Raw genomic sequence first — 21049 nt, 5'->3', positions numbered from 1 at the left:
AATATGCGTGGGATATCTGTGTCCCAACGCTGGAAGTGGCTGATGTGCCTTCTATCCGCTATGCTTGAAAGCAACTTCGGACATCTCAATCCCGATGCTTCGCATTCTCCAAGCTCCGTGGTTTGTCCGAGTATTAATTTTGCTGTGGTGCGACCGTGTCAATTGTGCAGTGTGTTCCTGCCATGGAGGCATGCGATTTGGCCCTGGTATTCTCAGACTGCCGGACCTCTCCAAGGCCCACCCTAAGTCTATCCACCAGGTACGACGGTTCCTTGCCCGCGAACTGCCTAAATGTCAACAAGAATACACCATATTGTTCTTCGAAGACATTCTTAATCCCGATATAACCAGTCTCTGCCATCAGAATAGTGAAGCGGCCATCTTGCGCCGCAAATCCGCGCCGCATGCGTTTCACATTGCTTCCAAACTGAGCGGACATTCACCCATATGCCTGAGTACATGCCATGCCAAGGGCATCTTCACTAGCGTCTTCTGGAAGGTCGAGAAGCCTGCTCGTTGCGACGGATGTGGCTGCGGCTGTGTGGCCGAATGTAATACCGAAGTGCCACTGCCCTGTCAGCATATGTCCGCCATAAAGATAGAGTCCAACACGTGGGCATGCTTTGCAAACCACAATGGTGGAGAGCAAAAGCGATTTTCCGTCAAACTCAGCCCTAGGGGTCGCTTTCTTCTGACCGGCGGCCGCAAAGAGCCAGGATGGAGTGACAGACAGACGGGGGCTAACATCTGCCAGTCATTTAGCTCGAAGGACTGAATCTCGGTACTACATATTCAGGAGCGTGGCGGCTAGTACGCCGAGTTTCTATTCGGTGTTCCTGTGTCTTCTCCACTCCTCGGATATCAATGGATACTGTATCTATCAGATCGTAGATATTACTGCAGGCAACTTTTGGTATCCTCACACAGGGCAGTTTTCTTCGGGCTCCATCGCAAAGACTGCAATTATTTGCAGCCTTTTTGATCCATTGAAGGTGAGCGCCGACTAACTTAAAACAGAAAACATCAGTATCAGGTACTTTGCCCGCGTTTGGACACGCCCTAGCACGTTCTCGAGGGATAGAGACCGTATGGATCCATGAACATAGGCGGTTGGCTACACCGGGAGTGGCACTCGGCCGAGGAGGCATGGCGAATTGGATGTTAGACAGACAATGAGATATGATTTCGATTGATAATTATTAAATCAACAATTCTAACTGGAGAAGTATAAAAGCATCTCACAGCATCTCATCTCGGGTGAGATTGCCGTACATTGCGTTTAAGCATAATCGGGCCGTGCATGATGAGGCATGCTGAGCGCGGCCCGAGAAAATAAGCTTGTCCGAAGCGATCACCTTCAGATTTTTCACCATCGTTTAGCAGCAGACCAAGCGAGCCAAATGTGACTCCTGAACCAAAGCGGATTCTACGTCCGAAGGACAGGGAACGCCCTGTTTATACAGACTTTTTCACCGGTGACAATTATAGACCGTCGGCAATTGGATCCCCACTTGGTCTCTCCCCGACTCCCGTCCTAGTGGAAACCGTCGACAAGCTGAGCACCTTCCGGGCCGTCTTGGCCGTTTAAATGGAAGAACTTCGGGGAGAACAGTTCGGCCTACATCGCGGCTCGGTGTTTTTCCCAGAGCTCGAAGCCATTCAGCCACTGAACTCTGTTAGCTTGGGAATGAGCAGAATGATAGGCAAAGGATGACATATACGGAGATCTCAGGAACTCAATCCCAACGATCGTCAAATTTTCTTGTTAGTCAGCACCTCAATGGCCGAAGTGAACTCCCGCTTTTCCTTGGCCCTCAACCAATAGATAACTTGGCGACGGGTGCATGCTGGGATCATCCATCATCCATTGATCTTTCCTCTTCGACCCGGCCACGTGACCCGCAGCCTTCTCGTTCTTTCTTTTCGCCTTCTCCTTGCTCGGCAATCTTCCGACTACTCCACCATGGTTAAGGGTTCTCCCCGTGGGACAGCGATGAGTTCTTCTGCATCTACCACTTGGGTCTACGAATAGGACTCTCGTTATTTGCATATTTCCATAATGATCACGCTCATCCTGCATTCTCCCCACACGCGAGTTCCGGTGAGATCCGGGGAGAACGGATGTCCCTCGTGCATGATTACGCACATTGTGGCGACTAGGCATTCTCAGGAATTCCCACCTGGATAGAACTTCTATACCATAGTAAACGGAATTGGCCAAACGCAAGGCTTTTGTGATGGTGTTCTTGCATCTCGCCAGACTTGCCTGGTCAAGATGCAAAGTTTACACAAAAGCTTGGGCAAAACGCCCAGGTCCACATCGATGAATAATGTACCTTGGCAGGAAGTAGGATTCCGAGTTAGATATATACCAGAGGCTGTTTGCTGGCCCCGGCTGAATGTTTCAACCGGGGAAAACGCTACCCCGGGCGAACATCGCTCACCCCGTGGGATTTTGCAGGGAATCTCCATACGCTCTGTAGCTTCACTTTCAAACCCCATACTGCCCCAGAAGTGCTGGGGTTCTACGCGACGTAAGTTGTGGAGATCGCTCGTTGAGAAGAAATTCCCACACACCCACACCCACCCATTGGGGACAGAAACATTACTTAGAGGCCCCCTTCCGTCCTGACCGGAGTCCTTCTTTTTTCTCCATCTATAATATTCTATCCGTCAGAAATTTTCTTCTCTTTACACAACCGCCTTACACACAGCCCCTCTAGCTGTTCGACTTCGCAGCCATGGGTGGCATTCTACACCTCGCTGAGGACCGGCCAACTCCTCCTTCGGTCTACAATTGGCGAGTCTATGTGCTTGCTCTTATTGCATCATGTGGTTCTAACATGATCGGTTATACAAGTGCCTTCATTGGTACCACTGTCACACTCACATCCTTCAAGGATGAGTTCGGTCTTCAGAACATGTCCAAGGCCGGCAGAGATCTGATTAGTGAAAATATCGTGTCTCTCTTCATCGCCGGAGCCTTCTTCGGATCTCTCCTCACATACGGGCTTAGCCACTGGATTGGACGCAAGTGGTGTTTGTGTATTGCTTCTGCCACCTTCGCTGTGGGTGCTGGCCTGCAGTGCGGTGCCAACTCTGCTCTTGGTCTGGGTATTCTGTATGCTGGTCGCGTCTTGTCCGGTCTTGGAACCGGTGTTGCGTCCAACATTATTCCCATTTATCTGTCTGAGCTGGCTCCCCCGGCTATCCGTGGTCGTCTTGTCGGTCTCTACGAGTTGGGATGGCAGATTGGTGGCTTGGTTGGCTTCTGGATTAACGTGAGTCATGCTACCGGCCTTTCACCCTTGATCGAAATTCTTACCCGAAGCTAACTGGTGTTTCTTCATTATCTAGTATGGTGTTGAGCAACATATCAAGCCGAGCCGTGAGCAGTGGATCATTCCATTTGCCATTCAGCTTATTCCCGCTGGTATGCTCTTCATGGGTTCTTTGTGGATTCGGGAATCTCCCCGTTGGCTCTTCCTCCACGGCCACCGAAAGCAAGCGATGGAGAACCTCTGCTGGATCCGCCAGCTTACCACTTCTGATATGTATATTACGGAGGAGGTTGCTGCTATTGACCAAGCACACGAGGCCCAGAAGGCTATTGTTGGTCTCGGCTTCTGGAATCCTTTCCAGGCCCTTGCCAAGCGCCCGAACATGATGTGGCGTCTGTTCCTGGGATGTATGCTCTTCTTTTGGCAGAACGGCTCTGGTATCAATGCCATCAACTACTACTCGCCTACTATCTTCACTGTGAGTCACCTTTCCTCCGATGCCAAACATGGTCATTTCTAATTCATTTCCACAGAGCATTGGCGTTGCCAGCGACACCGTCAGCATTATGACTGGTATTTTCGGAGTTATCAAGGCCGTCATGACCTTCGTCTGGCTGCTCTTCCTGGTTGATCAGCTCGGAAGACGTAAGCTTCTCCTTATCGGTGCTGTCACCGGTTCTGTCTGCATGTGGGTTATTGGTGCCTACATCTATGTCGTGGACCCAGCCAAGCACCCCACCGACACTCTCAACGGTGGTGGTATCGCCGCTATTTTCTTCTTCTATCTGTGGACTGCGGTGTACACCCCCACCTGGAACGGTACCCCCTGGGTCATCAACTCCGTAAGTTCCCCTGCTTCCGCAGACATCTGAACCAGTACTAACAATCTCGAACAGGAATTCTTCGACCCCAACTTCCGTTCCTTGGCTCAGGCCTGCACCACTGCCAGCAACTGGCTGTTCAACTTCCTCGTGTCCCGATTCACCGAACAGATGTTCGCTGCCATGGGATACGGTGTCTACTTCTTCTTCGCCTCCCTGTCCTTCCTCGCCTTCTTCTTCGCCTTCTTCCTCATCCCCGAGACCAGCGGTATTCCTCTGGAGAAGGTCGAGCGCTTGTTCAAGATCAAGCCTATCTGGAACGCGAACAAGAAACTGAAGGCCGAGCTGGCCACAGAGGAAGAGCAGTTCCGATTCGAGGTCAAGGATGGTGCTGTTCACCACGAGAACCAGGACTCCTCGGACGAGCCTTGAAGCGACATGACATGACATTGAAAAAATATAGAATTTTGTATAGATTTTGGCATTAGTATATAGATGGACGGTGGGATTTTTTACTCATCATAATCGACTTCGAGATCGATTTCAGCGCTGAATTGATTGGATTTTGCGGACTTGACTGTTATCCTGTAAAAGCTCCAGTGTAATTGCTGATTCAGCCATCTCGCTCAATGAGCCTCAAAAGAGGATATTTCTGTAGATGGCTATCGCTATCGACGAGTAAGCGATTTTCCGGCTCACCGAGATATCCGTCACTAGTTCTTCTTGGTCTTACCAGATCAGAAAGGGAAGGTTATCCACAGAGAGCACCGATGTATGCCTCAGGCAACAAACTCATGTGACCTCATATGAGGCTGTTCACTGGCGTATGGGTTGCGACTGTCGCATTCCTCTAAACGACAACAAGCTCTGCTTGCCATTATTGATCTGCCAACCCGGCATTCTATCAATCAATTTTTCATATGCTGAGATAACCTCGTCTTAAGTGACGTCCAGAGGCGTCAAACCAAACTAAATCCACTAGGAAATCGCCATGACGTCCCAATCGGCTCTCGCGTATGAGGAGCCAGGAATCAGAACAATCCTGATCCAATCGGGATTCCTGCTGGTTCTCAACTTCACCAACTCTATCCTGGATAAATTGGTGTATTGCGGTTTGATTGGGCAGATTTTCATTGGAGTGGCTTGGGGTATGCCGGGCGCTCAGTGGCTGACCCTCGAAGCTCAAGAGATGATGCAACAGTTGGGCTATCTTGGCCTTTTACTTCTTGTATATGAAGGTAGGATATCGTTTCTTCCTCTTACTTTTTGTTTACGGTGCTCGTTTTCAATCATATGGTGATGGTGGTACTCGTTGTGTTGTTGTTGCCTCAGGCCTTGGTTGTGATGGCAAGCTCACGTCGGTCGACCACCACCTTCGCATGTACGCTCCGCCGTTTGCTGGGGTGTGAATTCACTTCCCATTTCAGCATTGAGTATGTTCTTACTAGCACATACGACCATAGGGTGTGGAGAACAGGGCTTCCCGTCCGCTCAGCCGTACTTAAGCCACACGCCGGCCAGTTAGTAGTATGGTGGGTGACCACATGCGAATCCTGGCTGTTGTATGTTTTTGTCTTTGCTTTTTGTTGTATTTTTTGAACGGTGACCATTTTTGTCTGAATTCTAAGCTAATATTCGAGGCAGGCGGACTTTCAACATCGTTTAAGCAGCTGAAGGCAAATCTTTTCCTCTCAGCAATTGCTTCATTCACGGGTGTCGCGACTCCAATGGCTCTGTCATTTGTGCTGATGCGACTTGTGGATGCAACACCCCTCCAAGCTTTTGGTGCCGGAGCAGCTCTATGCTCTACGAGCATCGGTACCACCTTTACAATCCTTTCCACAACTGGTTTGGACAAATCGAGACTAGGAACTGTGCTCAGTGGTGCTGCAATTATGGATGATGTTGCTGGCCTTGTCATGGTTCAAATCATATCCAACATTGGCCGTTCTACTACTGGATCATTCAGTCCGGTGACTGTGGTTCGTCCAATTTGTGTGGCTATTGGCTTCGCTGTTGGTATTGTTCTCGTCTGCGGGTTCGCTATTAAACCAGCCGTACGAAAGCTCCGAGCAGCAAATGTGAACTTATTGCCGAAATGCAAGGAGACCCAGCTAGCTTTTGTTCTACATATGGCTACTTTGATTGGCTTCGTGACTGGAGCGTCATATGCGGGCACCTCGGGTCTTTTTGCAGCATATCTGGCTGGCGCCTGCATCTCTTGGTTTGATGATCTCCCTCTTGCTCTCGAAGAGAGCTCGCAACAGAGGGAGGATCCATCTATCACGGCTGGTGGCGACAATCAGCAAGCCATTGAGAAGAGTCCACGAGGCACGAACAGCAACATCCAGACCCAGCCGAAATCACAAGAGAGCGGAGTATTGAATTCAGGCTCCTCTTTAAGCCGTGTCAATGAGGGTAAATCTCGAATGGCTTCAGGCCAGCAAACTTTCGATGCTTATTGCAATTCGCCTCTTCATTTTATCCTATGCCCTTTCTTCTTCGTGAGTGAATTAGCCGTCCACCACCTAATTTTCAAGAAAACGCGCTGACTGAAACAGGCCTCGATTGGCTTTGCTATTCCGATAACGCAGATGTTTGAGGGCCAGGTGGTCTGGCGAGGTATTGTGTATACCTTACTGATGGCAATCTCAAAAATCGTCACTGGTATCTGGCTTTTGCCAATTGCAATCAGCCCACAATCTGGCCTGATGAAACTCAAGCGGGTGATAGCGATCCCTACTACCTGGTGCACGTCACGACACAAGCAAGAAAACCAAAGACAAGCCGCTGGTCGAAACAAGAAGGGAAAAAAGACTCGTCTATCTCGCGCTTCTACAAATACGTCGGCGTCTCGTCAACCTTCAGGGGCCGAAGTCCGCCCTTCGACGCTATCAGAAAACCCTGCACCAAGCAAACAGACCCGCTCTCTATACCCAGCTTCTATCGTTGGCCTGGCAATGATTGCACGAGGCGAGATAGGATATCTCATTGCATCCGTGGCAGAAACAAGTGGATTATTCGCACAACCTGGCAAGGAAACCAATAACGGCAATTCGGAAATCTATTTGGTTGTGGTGTGGGCAATTACCCTATGCACTATCATTGGTCCGATTTGCGTCGGAACTCTGGTGAAGCGAGTGAAAAGTTTGCAGGTCCAGAGAAGCCAGTCTGGCAGTCCAGATCCCTTAGGTGTCTGGGGCGTGTCATAGATATGCACTCATGTCTTTGAGATACAAGGTCGCCAAAGGAGTTCAGTGATAGCCAAATCCTGATGCCAACTATCACGATATTTACCACAAGCTGCTGGTTATGATATGGCCACCTTCATGCATTTTGAGCGGATTTTCTCTACAATCATAGATTCATATGCGAATTACGATGTTTCCAAGTCCTTCCTTGCGTAAAATGCGATATTCCAATTCAGATTAAACAGTCTAGTCCATCTATCCAGTCCGGAAAACTATACATTCATGGGTATCACTTCTCACACCACAGTCGCCTGAAGCTTTTCCACTCCTCCTTCTCGTTTCCGTAGCATACTTGCTGCCATTTCATATGCCTTGTCTTTTGCCTCGAACTGTGGCGTGCCTTGAACAGCTTCCTTGTCCCATCCATGAGCGCAACCATACATCCTCTCGCAGATCACATATTTGCCGTCAACATTGCGGATATTCTCTGCCAGCTTCTCGGCTTCAATAGCAAAGGCGCACTGGGCAGCAGTGATAATCAGGACATTATCGGGGAAACTGCTCGGCTCGGCGAACAATGGTGACAGTCGACGATCCCTTGGGTCTACCCCTGTAAAATTGAGACATTTGTGACACAAATGGGAGAAAGGCGGAAATATTTTTCGCATGATGAAGTTAGATTGATCTATAAGAGGCTTTTGTGGTGTTGGAAGAGCCATGTCAACTGGACCATAAAACGACATGACCGTGCGAAAGACGTCTGGATCGTCTTTCGAGTTGAAGAGTGAGGATGAACATGACACTGCGAGGGCAATATTGGCACCTGCGCTGAATCCTGACAGTGAGACGCAAGATATGTCGAATTGTTCGGGCACTGATCGCACCCATGTCACAGCGTCCTCAGCGTCATTGAAAGCCGCTGGGAATGGATTCTCGGGTGCCAGACGATATTGAACATCGATCACAGTATAGTCGGTGTTGTCCGCGATGAAACGGCAAAATTCATCGTCAGATCCAAAGGTGCGAAGCACGAAGCCGCTCCCACAAAAGTTAATCAAGACAGGACTGGGATGCTTCTGTTTCTCTGGAGGTGGTCTGTAGACGTGGGCCTTGATAGTTCGACCCGTGTCCCGTGACGGGATGAAGATTGTTTCATCTGGATTTGGATGGAGATCTAGTCTAGGGCGAACGAGACCTCGGAGGAAAATTGCAATTGATTTGTGATAAATATAGGTCAACCCCATCGCTTTGGTGGGTAGCTAGGGCGCAACCGCTATACAGGGAAATAGTTGGCCTCGGTGCTTTGTAGCAGGAAAAGTGGCCTGTGTCAAATTTAACAAGTTTTAAGGGGCTGGAACGTCTTCCCAGCAGATTACGGAGCCTGAGAACAGATCAAATGACAGCATTCCAAAATGCATCAAACAAGATTTACCCGAGTGTCGATCACGCTGATGCGGCTACGTCATGCTGCTTTTGGTCTAGTGCCAAGAGCTGGGCTCATCATTTTCAATGCGATCGGCAAAACGAGAACAAATGTCTTTTTTTTTGTGATTATGACAGAGTTGAGATGCACATCAACATAGACATATGTTTCTAAGAGCGACAGCATTTGAGCTGGAGGTATTCTAAGTAGTCACCTGTTCGGGGACAAGAGCTATTTGGGTCGTATCAATTCATGCCCTTTCATTTGTTCACTGAAGCTGCCGTATATATATGTATACTTCCATCTATTGAACCAATTCCGACTGACAAGAAATAGACTAGAAAGAGCTGAAGTGGAACGTTGAGCAGAAATGGACTAACAACAGTCAATCGACTATCTAAATAATTGGATATATATTGTGATCTCCCGGGACCCGATGTTGTTGTTAAGCTGGAGCTTACAGGTCTGTCACTGGAGAACTTCATGTCTCTGCTCAGAGGCATTATTACCTGAACTGGGGCGTACCATCTCGTCATGTCTACAACGCGTTGTTAAATTATGTGTACAAGCTATTGTAACTATCGGACACTTAACTCTTCATAAATCCCCGGGCTTGCCATGTTGAGCTGAGTGTCCGGACTAGGTACTAATCTGAGTGCTGCTTGATATTCTGTGTCGTTATTCTATTCAATATGAAGACTAATCGCAACTAGAATGACTTTCATACAAGGTGTCAACGCTTGAGTGTGAGCCTCCAAATCTTTATCTGAATTCTGGCTGCCATGTGTTTCGCGGGACAAACTGCCCAGGTGGTCACCAAGCCTGCCTGCATCCCAACATCATACTTTCCTATGGTCTCTTAGGCCTCATCTTACATTAGTCGATTCCCTTTTCTTAGTAGACACATCTAGATACCCACTGCCTAGCACACTGCTGGCCTCAATGCCCTATTTTTTGCGTTCGCGCATGTCTCGGCCGAAGGATTTGGAGAAAAGAGGAGCTGGAACAACCAGCCCAGTCACCGGAGACTTGTATCTGGACAAAATAGGACCAATCCACAGGCAAACTGATCACCAGACCAAGATATCCACTCTACAGGTGACTTTTCTACCCAATCTTGACAATTACTGCTACCAAGTTCTAAGGGCATCATACTCAATTCTCTCGATCCAAATCCCGTGTACTATTTTGGATCGCATACTTGATCGCTTCGCCTCTGGCGCCTAAATAGAAGGCAACAGAAGGACAGCCGACTCAACGAACAACACATATATCCACTCAAAAAAACTCTGCACCGATTTACATCTAAGCGAAAGAACCGCTCCAAATCTTGATCCTCATTCTAGAACTTCTACGTGTACCCACTAGGCAGTGGATTCATATCCATTTCTTGATCTTTCTTCTTCTCATTGCAACGTCTACCCACCATCAAATTGATCCTTTCTTGGTGAACTCCGCGGATAGAAATATCCGCCGTCGATTACCGCGCCACGAGGACAAATCATTTCATTGCTTTTTCCAACATTCGAGCCTGATTTCAACAAGGTTTTGCTTTTGCACCAAATCATGACTCAAGTTGCCGCGGGAAATGAACATACCCCGCAGCCCATCCTAGTTGTCGGGATTCAGGAGCTATTCCAGCCTCCTCCTCATCGAGACCCTGTCTGAACCCGGATAGGCAGGAGGACAACCCCCAAAATCAAACCCTGATCATAATCACCGATTTAAAGTCGAAGTTGATCTGTCACTCCCCCTCAAACAAACCAAATAAGTTCAGGCTAATGTTTCAAGTTCCTGACTGTTGGGAGAGCGTTTCCGCCATCCCCGTCCCGACAGTTCGGTTTGGCGCTAGACTAGTTCCACAGCCTGCAAATCACAAGACTGCGCCTTCGAGAAAACTTCATCAAAAAAGCAATGATGTGAACAACATCCAACCGGATTACACCAATATGATGACCTTCGGAAACAAAAAAAATAAAAAAAAATAAAATAGAACCGAAGATCAACCGTCTACGGGCGCCCAGCTCGGGTAGAAGAACTTTGTCGATCCGTGTTGTTTGTGCTACCTACTGTTAGTGTTGGGGAGACAGAGGTTTCTTAGCTAATGAGCGCAAACTTCAGGGAAAGAAGTGATGGGCTGGGCAACAGGAAAGGAAATGGTGGGTAATTACGATCCTCGGTGTTTCCCCTTTTGGAAGGAGGAGACATGCTCGTATATTCCGAGTATCTTCATACCAAGACTGTCACAGATCGAGGCAAGGAGTTATGGCTATGAAACTGGCAGTCAAGTTCAACTACACTTTCGACGGACTTACTCGGAGCCGAGATCGGGTTATATGTCCATTCCTAATTCCGGGGGATAATTTGGGGCTGAAACAGCATGAGCACTTGCTTCGGGGACCAGGGAATGCTTAGATTCAAGATTGCATTGTTTCCGCCCTCAGTACGTAGGTGGTTAGTGTGGAAAACGGCACTTGCCAAGTTACCCCAGTGATCGTATCAAGGGTTGGTGAGTATTCAAGTCCCGGATCAAGATGGACAAAAGTACTTGTACAACCAGTCGCGTGGGATGGCGCACTTCAGAACCGTTGCGACGGAAACAGATGGCGGTCATCATTTCGGCATCCCAGCCGGTTTGTATGCCGTTGGGACACGGCCGCACGGTGGCACAGTTCGAGGCTTCGAATATGATATCGCGTTTCAGACTAGTACTACTGAGGCGTTCTGCGTGATGATTCGCTGCGAGTTAGAGCAAACGTTCAAGGGATGAGGTAGCCGGTCGATCTCTGCCGCTTTTAGCGATACCCTGGGGGAACTATTGTGAAATAATAATACATAATATCCCTTGGCAGAATCATTAATTGCCACTTGTGTGCGGGTATTGGACTTTTGCGTGTGATAGGTAGAATATCGAACAAATTAAAGGGGTCTGGTTGGTGAACTTTGCCCGGTTTCCTTTTTCGGGGTCTGGCTTGTAATGATCGGTTTAAATCGCCAGAAAATAGGGTACAGTGGTGAACAGTCGGACGCCTGGATATTATTTTCATGAGTGTTGAGTTTTTTCAGAACAAATACCAACCAACTCATCATGCAGAAAAGCCAAGCTCAGCCGAGCGGAGCGACTGGTGAGCTGGAGCAGACTTCGCATGCATCTTACTAACAGGGCGCTAGAAGGCTCATCATGCGGTCGATCAGCGAGCGTCGAACTTTGAGCTGGGGATCGACGGTTAGCACCAAAAGGAGATAAGGTTGCTGGGATTCCGGCGCTCGGACCAGTTGTGCCTTGCATTTATCCCAGCAAATTATGGACCCCAACGTCGTTAAACATTGCTCATTCTAGAGGCTGGAATGATCTGCTCGGTGGACAAGCACGCGTGGGAAAAGCAACCTTATTACCTGAAACGCCGGGTTTCCATATGGGAATCGTGGCTGTGAAGCCGCACACAAGGCGGGGGTTATGGCCATACAAGGCCATCCGCTGCATGTCTACGGCGGTCAGTTGACGAACAGCATACTGCACTGCATAGCTCGGCAGGGCACGAGGATCGGAGACCCCGAGAGGGATACAAGGAAACTCCCGTCTTTTCACGGAGGGGGCGGACCGTAAGCCACTCGGTGAGAATGATTAAATCTGTTTGGACGCTCATCTCCGGCTTTTCCAAGATTACGGTGCTTATTCCTTTTTTTGTTTCGTAAACAAGTCCTAATCTAGAGACTTGTTATACCCGCGGAGGCGCTGTGTACGAGGGACCCCATCCGCTACTCTAGTGGCGCCTAGGGCGACACACATCTTGCTGATGCCTTCCACATTTGGTTGCTGTGATGTTGGCGATTTCTGGACTCGTCAGACAAAGTCAGCAGTGCAGCAAATAGCAGACGAGATAGTCCACGTGCCATCCCTTTCGTAGGACACGCGAAGCCTTGTTTCAGAATGGCTCACCGTCTTCATCTCCGACGATCTCCGGATTGGGTCTTGCACTGAGGACTCGAGGTCACCAACATTCCTTGGGCGGCGTTATGGCTATGTACTGTAGAATGGCTGAATCGTAAGGCTTAGCGGCGAGGCTTAGTTGGAATGAGCTCAACTGCCGAACGCCGCATAATAGACAAAAAACAGTGGCCACGTCCTCATCCTGAAGGATTCAGCCTTTGTAGGGCATAGCTGAAAAAGGAAAATGAGAGAAACTTACTTCCGCGCGTGGCCGGGGAAATGCCATGTTACCGGTGAAAGCCTTAGCCTTCTATTTTTCTCGCTCTTTGTCGCGTGGGGGAAGAAGTGAGGAGGTTCGTAGGTGTGGAGTAGTCGAGGCCGTAAAGGGACAATCCCCCTGGGCCAATGCGAGACTCCCCATGTGATCGACCACGTTGGACCCACGATTGTTTAATTCTTAATTAATTCTGTTAATTCCTGTTTCACCCTTGAAGCTTCTCTCTCCCCAGGACAACCACGCGAGAATTCCAGGCGCATTTACCGCCCTAGCATGAACGCCTCTGATTGATCTATTTTGATGCCAATTGATCCTAGGCTAACCAAGATCGTCACTCCCATAGCACACCTGGTCCAGGCGCTGTTGGTTCTAGACCGCTGCGCCATGATGCTCCTCCCCTTCCAATGACCCTTGATTGATCTCTCAATGAAGATCCAACGTTCAACTTGCGTAAACTCTGCACGTAAACTGCAAGTCTGCTGCAGCCGTGCCTCTCCCTTGGCTCATTCCACAAAATCTCAAATTCCAGATCTGGTTTCACCCACAGTGAAACATGTGGTTGGCCATGTGCCGCGTGGTTCCTGGCAGTGAGAGGCATGGCAAAGGGCCCTGAAATCCATTGCTTTTCGTTGGCGCTTGCATCGTGAAAGTGGAACCATAACGACCACCCCCTCCATCTCCACTCTCCACCACAGTCCAGTGTCCACTCATGAGCCCGACGCACATCTCCATCTAGTTCCTACTCTTTATGGCCCCCATTCGATTGTCCATCCACTCCCCCCTTGGAACCAATCCCGTCCGCCTTGTCGCCTCTTTTGAATTATGCACTCCCCACTTCGCCTGAACTTGACTAGCGTCCTCTGCATCGAATTCCAGGCCCACCGGATATGGTTCATGCGGACACTGCTCGTCGCGAGTCTCCTCAATCCTGACGGTGGGAAAAAAAGGGTGTCACAGGCTCGAGTTGTGGAGACCCTGCCGTCATGGGCAGTTTATGCGAACTGAAGATCTTTTCCCCTCCCCCCCCATTCCGTTCATTGCTTAGCTCCTATCTGCCCATGTGGACCGGTAGTTTGGAGCTCCTGTCGAAGCTCGCGTGTCTGCCATGGTATGTCTTTGCTTTGGCATAGCCTCGTAGCAGATCCTCTTGCTTATATAGAGCCGATATCCCTGCTGTTTCATGACCATCATCAATCCAGATCACATTCCATTTGCCTCATCATCTCATACTCCAATATCAAAGGCAAGCAATTGCGTCAAAGCTATCAAAGCTAAAATTTCGTCATTGTGGCTACCTTCATCTGCCCTCTTCTATTCTCCATCTTTGGAGCGGATTCAGCGCCTCGACGAGAATCTTCAACCCAGGACTCATCTAATACCACTTCTCAACAACAATATTCCACCATGTCTATTCCTGAGCCTTCTTCCTCCAGGTAGGTGAAGACTGGCTAGACCTGTATCTCCTGAAAAAGAGCTAACAGTATCGTTGTAATAGCTCCCACAACCCGGCTGGCTCTTCTCTCAGCCAGAACAATGTCAGCCAAGTGCCACGATCCAACCAAAACAGTGTAAACCGTTTCGCTCGAGCACCAGCGGCAGATGGCCCCTACTATGCCGGAGCACGAATGGGAGAGCGGTCCACACACATGAACGGCCTCTCAAACCAAGTCAATGCGATGGATGATATTCTGAAGTCCAAATGAACGGCATGCATCAGCAAGAGTCAACGTTCAAGTCAAAAATTGTGAGATATGTGAAATATGCGAGACCTAAAATGTATCATAGAGTGTTTATCCTTGTCTATGTATTTCTATTGTACCAATGAACTATTCTGCAAAGAGAAATGTATGTCCACCCAAAACGCGCTCAGTAGCTAAAGTCAGACTCCCTAAACTCTGGTCATTCCCCTCACAACACCTTCGCGATATAAGTCGCCACCTCCTCGTATTTGGTGCTAGGGAATTCATGACCAGCGTCATAGAACTTGAAGACTGCATTCCCACCCAGGGCGGCGGTAGCATCGGTCACAAGCTCATCCTTGATAATAATGGCATCTGTGTTGCCACACAAAATGTGAACCTTGTGACTTGGCAGACCCTTCTCACTCTTCTCATCCGATACAGTGCTATTCTGTGCGCTCAGATACTCCCCCAGCCGTGCCCAGGTACCCCACTGTCGCTGACCCAGGATAGGACCGTGACGCATACTAGACATAAATGCATGCACAAAGCCAGCATGGTTGTTGACTTGCCACGCGACAGCAGAAGGGATATTGATATGAGGATACTCGCGAGACAGAATTTGGATCTCAGCCGCGGTTTGCGACGGCAACTCCTCGGTGAGAGCATCTGCGGCGTTGAGCTTCTCGTTCTTATTCTTCTTGGGTGCAACCAGAGGGCCAGCTCTCAGGCGACGACCAACGAGATACCCCAGTAGAGACTCTGGCATGAGGCCACCCGAGTAGAGAAGGCGACTTTGGAAGCTAATCTGAGAGTCGCGGACAAGACCAGCAGGTGCAAGAAGCACGAGAGATGTCAAAAGTCGCGGGAAGAAAGAAGCGAATGCTGCAGCAATTCCACCGCCCAAGGAGTATCCAACTAGGCAGAATTTGCCCGATCCAGCTCCCGTCCAGGAGATAGGCGATGAAGTCAATGCAAGCATCATCTGAGTTGCGAAGAGTCGCTCATCCTGGGGGAGATCAGACGGACAGTCGGAGTATCCTCTTCCAAACCTGCATTCCATAGGTAAGTATCTCCCTATCGTAGACTTTGTATTCGTCATAGCACTCACAAATCAAACAGCATCACCCGGCAACCCCGATCGACGAGCGCATGGGCCACCCCGCCGAGCGCAATACACGGCGTAGTGATGCCATGGACGAGCAAGACCTTGGGACCATCCTCTCGACCCCATTCATACACTCGGATAGACCCGTACGGGCTCGCGACATCGCGTGCGCCGGGTAGCACGTCATCCGGGAGTGGCAGTTTGCGATGCTCCTCCTCCGACAGACCAGGCAGCACCGTTGAGCGGGGCGAGATGAGGATGGCGTCTTTGTGCTTGTCTCCCTTGAACAGCGACCGAAGCAGGAGGCCAAGTGTGAAAGATGCGCCCGTTACAGCCAACAGGGGAAGTTGTGTTCGCTGGTTGGCCCAGGATTCGGAGAGGAAATCCACGGTTTGGTTGTACAGCGCCATGGTTACGCCCGGTTACCCCTGAACCGAAGGGATCTAGTGCTGGCGACAGAGACGAGAATCCGATAAACGTCGAGAATGCGAGAACTCGATGGACAAGCGCGTATGAGTTCGGTTGGGCGATGGAGAGAAGAAGAGAAGAGGACTCGTTGGGAGCCGCAGGAAGAGACCGAGGCCCCATGTGGCCGATAAGCCCACCTCCAATAAAACGATAAGGCATGGCGGACGTCATCAGGTACAGTATCACCATACACCTGACATGTCGTGAATGAGAATGAGAATATTGAGGGCAGAATGTGAGGATTTGAAGATGAGAGCCACCATCCTGAATAAATTTGCAGGGACTTCGTGATGATCACAAAATGTCTCTTTTCAGAATATCCAACTTCCCCTCTCATCGGAATGTTTATCGCCGAATACCGCTGCCCAATCTACCCACCAAGACGGAGGTTTACTCCGCACTAAACAGCTGGCGATCGCATTCAGCCTAATCGTCTCTGCAACATGAAGTTCTTTGATTCTCAGAGGGCAAGGATCAACGTCATATTTAGAAAAAGCCTCGCTAAGCCACCGAAGCGTACTCTTTCATAGAGAGTTTTGGGCTATTCGCTTATGGTAAGTCTGCAGCCAAGACACATACATCTGTTCTATTCACAAAAAGATAATGATCTCTCCCAGGCTCTAGCTATCCAAGATTATGTGAACAGACCCATCGCTAAGGATCCAAGACTGTGTCTATGTTGACTATATCTCCACTTATGCAATGGCACAACCGTGTCACATTGGGAAACGTGCCTTGATCCGTCCTGGTTTGAAGTCCCTGTGATAATCTAGCATGATGTCTGTGCAATTTACTACCAGTTCTTTGTTGGAATATGGAGAAATTAGGATATGCGTGTAGGCGTGCAGAAATGGTGAAAGGTGGCATCAATGACTGCAGCACTTGTCTTCATAATGACAATAAAGCGGGAGAAACCATTAAAACGACTAGGCTGTTGACCTGAACATGATATAGTTGCTACATATGCTTCATCTTCCAGTATGCACTCTTCATAACTTCAAGTGCCTCAATTGCAAGCCTTGCAGAATCGGAAGTGTGGGGAAATCCCTGTCAGCGTCTGCTATGTACTACGCATCATCCAACCTGATGGGCTGATTTCCACACTCATGCGCCCCTAGATCTTTCTGGACTCCTTTCAGGCACCCTGCCAATATGTAGATCACTTCCAGCTTGGCCATGGAAGAAGCGGAGCGGGCCCCTCATCCATCCGTCACAATAGAGGAGAAACGAGCCTAATCCATACTAATTCCATAAAATTTCCACACTAATAAGGTATAGAGTATGTGCCGAGCGGCGTCAAGCCAGTGGCTGACACCCCGCAATGAGATCGACACCACCCGCCAAGGCCGCGTGGTTGTCCTTCATACTCTTTCCATCCCCCTTTCGTCCGTCGATGCTTCAGATTGAATCACCCGCCTACCCAATGAGCGACAAGGCCTCTCCCCGCCTCGGAATAGAAGCCCTAACCGTCTCCGGGTGGATCAAATAGAAGTTTCGTCTCGGCTCCGGAACTACTCTGGAGACGGGATGGAACAACGGTCGCGTTTTATTTGGCCCAAGCTTTTAGTCTGAGTGTCCATCATGGCGATAAGCTTGACTGTAAACGAAAGCTTCGAGCTTGAATATACTGCTGTCTGAACTACCACCACGCTTTTAATAGTGGATTAAAAGGTGCGATATCAGGACTGTCATGCGGAGCACAGAGCGTCTCAGTGAGCACAGCTACTCTTTTCTGTTTCGAGTTAAACGATGGCCAGGTACGAGCCCCCATAGAGAATACGAAGCGCTAAATCAATGACTTCTCATTGAAGGATATTTTCCTCGATTTATCCGTTGTGCCTGGATAATGCTACCGGGGAGGGGGTTTCGTCGCCGATCTGAAACGGCCCATGCCTGAACGGGCGTGCAGAACCCTCCTGCCCCAGAACGCCTCTTCCGACTAGAAACCACTTTGTTCACAGCAATATGTCCACAACTCAAGCCATGCAGCCGCCATGGCGCCGATTATGACCTTGGTGTATTCAGCCACCTCCACAATGTCTCATGACTCTGGGGGAGCATACGTAATCGGAGTATAGGCGCATTACCTCAATTGCAATCAACAAGCAGATGCCAGGGCTTGTCATTTGATGATTTACAGGACATTTCAATGCCAATCTGCATTGACAAATAAAGATCCGGATATTCCACTACCATCGACGAAACCAGATCGGAGAATCCTCCGTACTGATGGATATTGAAACCGCTAGCCACTACCTAGCTGCTCCAGACTCCAGTTGAGGACCTTGTCGAGATCCATTTCGTCGAGTCCTCATGGCGATCGTTCCCCTGTTAATCGTGGAGCTGGGTCCACTTTCAAATCAATGCACGACGCCGGCCGTCACCTAATCTGGCAGTCCCCGGGAATTTAATGAAGGGTCTCTTCTTACCTCTATCTTGTTGTCCATACCAATTTAGCGACGGCGTCATGGTCCGCTACACCGGGCAATCGGCCGCGGACGAACATGTTTCGAGCCTCGCATAGCACAACAAGTGGATGTCATTTGAAGCACGAAATGTTATATAAAGAGCCTGTCGCAGTCTTCGATCTTGCTTTTGTTCAGCAACTGCAGGACAGTGTGGAGCAAAGACAAAAAGAAAAATTAACCGACAAACTATTCGATCCTTCAATTCTCCCAAGATGCATCAACGCGCTCTCCTTTTCTCTGCCTTGATGGCAGGTGTCAGTGCCCAGCAGGTTGGCACACAGAAGACAGAGACCCATCCGGCTCTTACCTGGCAAGAGTGCACCTCCTCCGGCTGCACGGATAAGAGCGGTTCTGTTGTCGTGGATGCCAATTGGCGTTGGGTTCACTCTGTTGATGGCTACACCAACTGCTACACTGGTAACACGGTATGCTTTATCATCTCTCGTGCGGGATCCCTCACAACTAACCACTCAAATTTGCCATAAATAGTGGGATGCTACTCTTTGCCCCGACGATGCCACTTGCGCTACAAACTGCGCTCTCGACGGTGCCGACTATGCTGGCACCTACGGTGCTACTACCTCCGGCGATGCCTTGACCTTGGGCTTTGTGACCGGCTCCAACATCGGTTCCCGCTTGTATCTCATGGAGGACGACAACACTTACCAGATGTTCAAGCTACTGAACCAGGAATTCACCTTTGACGTGGATGTTTCCAGCCTTCCCTGCGGCCTGAATGGTGCTCTGTACTTCGTTTCCATGGACGCTGATGGCGGTCTGTCTAAGTACGAGAACAACAAGGCCGGTGCTAAGTACGGTACCGGCTACTGTGATTCTCAGTGCCCTCGTGATCTCAAGTTCATCAACGGTCAGGTTAGTAATTTCATATTCAAATATTCCCTTCCCACCAGGCTTGAGACTAATCGATCCTTCTTAGGGCAATGTCGAGGGCTGGGTCCCCTCTGACAACGACAAGAACGCCGGTGTTGGCAACCACGGCGCTTGCTGTGCTGAAATGGATATCTGGGAGGCTAACAGCATCTCCACTGCTGTAACCCCCCACCCCTGTGATACCGCCAGCCAGACTATGTGCGAGGGTGACGGGTGCGGTGGAACCTACTCCTCCGATCGTTACGGCGGTACCTGCGACCCCGATGGTTGCGACTTCAACCCCTACCGCATGGGCAACACGACTTTCTTCGGCCCCGGCAAGACCGTCGACACCAACTCCAAGATGACCGTCGTCACACAGTTCATCACTAGCGATGGCACCGCAACCGGAAGCCTCTCTGAGATTAAGCGTATCTACGTGCAGAACGGCAAGGTTATTGCCAACTCTGCCTCGGATGTCAGCGGTGTTACCGGTAACTCGATCACTTCGGACTTCTGCACTGCTCAGAAGACTGCATTTGGCGACAAGGACGTTTTCTCCCAGCACGGTGGTCTCTCCGGTATGGGCGATGCTCTGGCTGAGGGCATGGTGCTGGTCATGAGCATTTGGGATGACCACAACTCCAACATGCTTTGGCTTGACAGTGACTACCCCACAGATGCCACTGCTACTGACCCTGGTGTTGCCCGTGGCTCTTGCAGCACTGACTCTGGCGCTCCTGCGACTGTCGAGGCTCAGTCTGCTTCCGCCAAGGTCATCTTCTCCAACATCAAGGTTGGTCCCATTGGCTCTACCTACTCTGCTTAAATGATGAGCGGATAGCACTATGGTTCGTTGTGTCCTGTATCTTTTTTCTTTTGTGTGCAGAACCTTGCAGTGAATCTGACAAGAGGGACGAAACGTGCAGTGTTGGAAAGGAATGACGTTGAAAGCTGTTGAACAGCGACCTCGGGACTGTCTTTGTACATCTTTTCCATTTGCTTCTTTAGAGAGAGCTATGCTTTTTTGTAAATTCGTGACCTTTATTTTGTGCAAATGTATCGTTAAATTCAAGTATACCTAGTTCCAGATACATTGTACCAGCTATCTGTTAGTGCAGCATAACTTTAGTGTTAAGCCACTTCAATGAAATGCAGACCACCAGCCCTATCCACGTTGAACCCTTGTTTAGATCGCCCCTATTGCCCTATCAAAAAAGCATCGGCATCAATAACCTGTTTACTTTGGTACCATTGCTACTATTCATTGTGCCTTAGCGGAACCTAATGGTACATCGCCTCATCAACAGATCAATGAAATTAAGTATACGCTCCTGGAAACCCTTATCTACTGGACGATCAATACACCGAAAGTCCCGATCAATGACTCTTGCTCATGACCTACGAGGAGAAGCACGTTGGGGACCCGTCAATAGCAAATTTAAGTCGATCGACCAATGGATTGTGGATTTTGTACTCCCAAAGATTTGATAACACCGCCGCTTCGCGCTCTATTGTTTTCTCCATCCCGA

The 21049-nt window shown here is 49.4% G+C and overlaps 7 protein-coding genes across 7 annotated transcripts; 5 read left to right on the top strand and 2 right to left on the bottom strand.

Moving 5' to 3' along the window:
* Positions 1 to 190: 190 nt before the first annotated feature.
* N7473_007714 (uncharacterized protein) lies at positions 191 to 775 on the top strand (the record flags this gene model as incomplete). Its single annotated transcript, XM_057153654.1, has 1 exon — positions 191 to 775. The coding sequence occupies one exon, from the start codon at positions 191 to 193 to the stop codon at positions 773 to 775; it is 585 nt and encodes a 194-aa protein (XP_057007992.1).
* Positions 776 to 2741: 1966 nt separating this feature from the next.
* N7473_007713 (sugar porter family MFS transporter) lies at positions 2742 to 4534 on the top strand (the record flags this gene model as incomplete). Its single annotated transcript, XM_057153653.1, has 4 exons — positions 2742 to 3281; positions 3358 to 3759; positions 3815 to 4123; positions 4178 to 4534. The coding sequence occupies 4 exons, from the start codon at positions 2742 to 2744 to the stop codon at positions 4532 to 4534; spliced, it is 1608 nt and encodes a 535-aa protein (XP_057007991.1).
* A 559-nt stretch (positions 4535 to 5093) lies between these two features.
* N7473_007712 (cation:proton antiporter) lies at positions 5094 to 7314 on the top strand (the record flags this gene model as incomplete). Its single annotated transcript, XM_057153652.1, has 3 exons — positions 5094 to 5340; positions 5747 to 6606; positions 6664 to 7314. 3 exons carry the CDS (start codon positions 5094 to 5096, stop codon positions 7312 to 7314), a joined length of 1758 nt encoding a protein of 585 aa, XP_057007990.1.
* Positions 7315 to 7589: 275 nt separating this feature from the next.
* On the bottom strand, positions 7590 to 8537 carry N7473_007711 (alpha/beta hydrolase; the record flags this gene model as incomplete). Its single annotated transcript, XM_057153651.1, has 1 exon — positions 7590 to 8537. The coding sequence occupies one exon, from the start codon at positions 8535 to 8537 to the stop codon at positions 7590 to 7592; it is 948 nt and encodes a 315-aa protein (XP_057007989.1).
* A 5791-nt stretch (positions 8538 to 14328) lies between these two features.
* On the top strand, positions 14329 to 14627 carry N7473_007710 (uncharacterized protein; the record flags this gene model as incomplete). Its single annotated transcript, XM_057153650.1, has 2 exons — positions 14329 to 14357; positions 14420 to 14627. 2 exons carry the CDS (start codon positions 14329 to 14331, stop codon positions 14625 to 14627), a joined length of 237 nt encoding a protein of 78 aa, XP_057007988.1.
* A 205-nt stretch (positions 14628 to 14832) lies between these two features.
* On the bottom strand, positions 14833 to 16121 carry N7473_007709 (alpha/beta hydrolase; the record flags this gene model as incomplete). The annotated part of the gene is made up of 2 exons (XM_057153649.1): positions 14833 to 15655; positions 15715 to 16121. 2 exons carry the CDS (start codon positions 16119 to 16121, stop codon positions 14833 to 14835), a joined length of 1230 nt encoding a protein of 409 aa, XP_057007987.1.
* A 2738-nt stretch (positions 16122 to 18859) lies between these two features.
* N7473_007708 (glycoside hydrolase family 7 protein) lies at positions 18860 to 20346 on the top strand (the record flags this gene model as incomplete). The annotated part of the gene is made up of 3 exons (XM_057153648.1): positions 18860 to 19072; positions 19137 to 19520; positions 19585 to 20346. 3 exons carry the CDS (start codon positions 18860 to 18862, stop codon positions 20344 to 20346), a joined length of 1359 nt encoding a protein of 452 aa, XP_057007986.1.
* Positions 20347 to 21049: the final 703 nt, after the last annotated feature.

This window comes from Penicillium subrubescens, assembly GCF_028828155.1.
Source record: "Penicillium subrubescens strain IBT 31985 chromosome Unknown utg000005l_segment0_segment0, whole genome shotgun sequence".
Classification (NCBI taxonomy): Eukaryota; Fungi; Ascomycota; class Eurotiomycetes; order Eurotiales; family Aspergillaceae; genus Penicillium; species Penicillium subrubescens.
The sequence above is the reverse complement of the archived record's forward strand: the minus strand, read 5'-3'. Positions and strand labels throughout refer to the sequence as shown.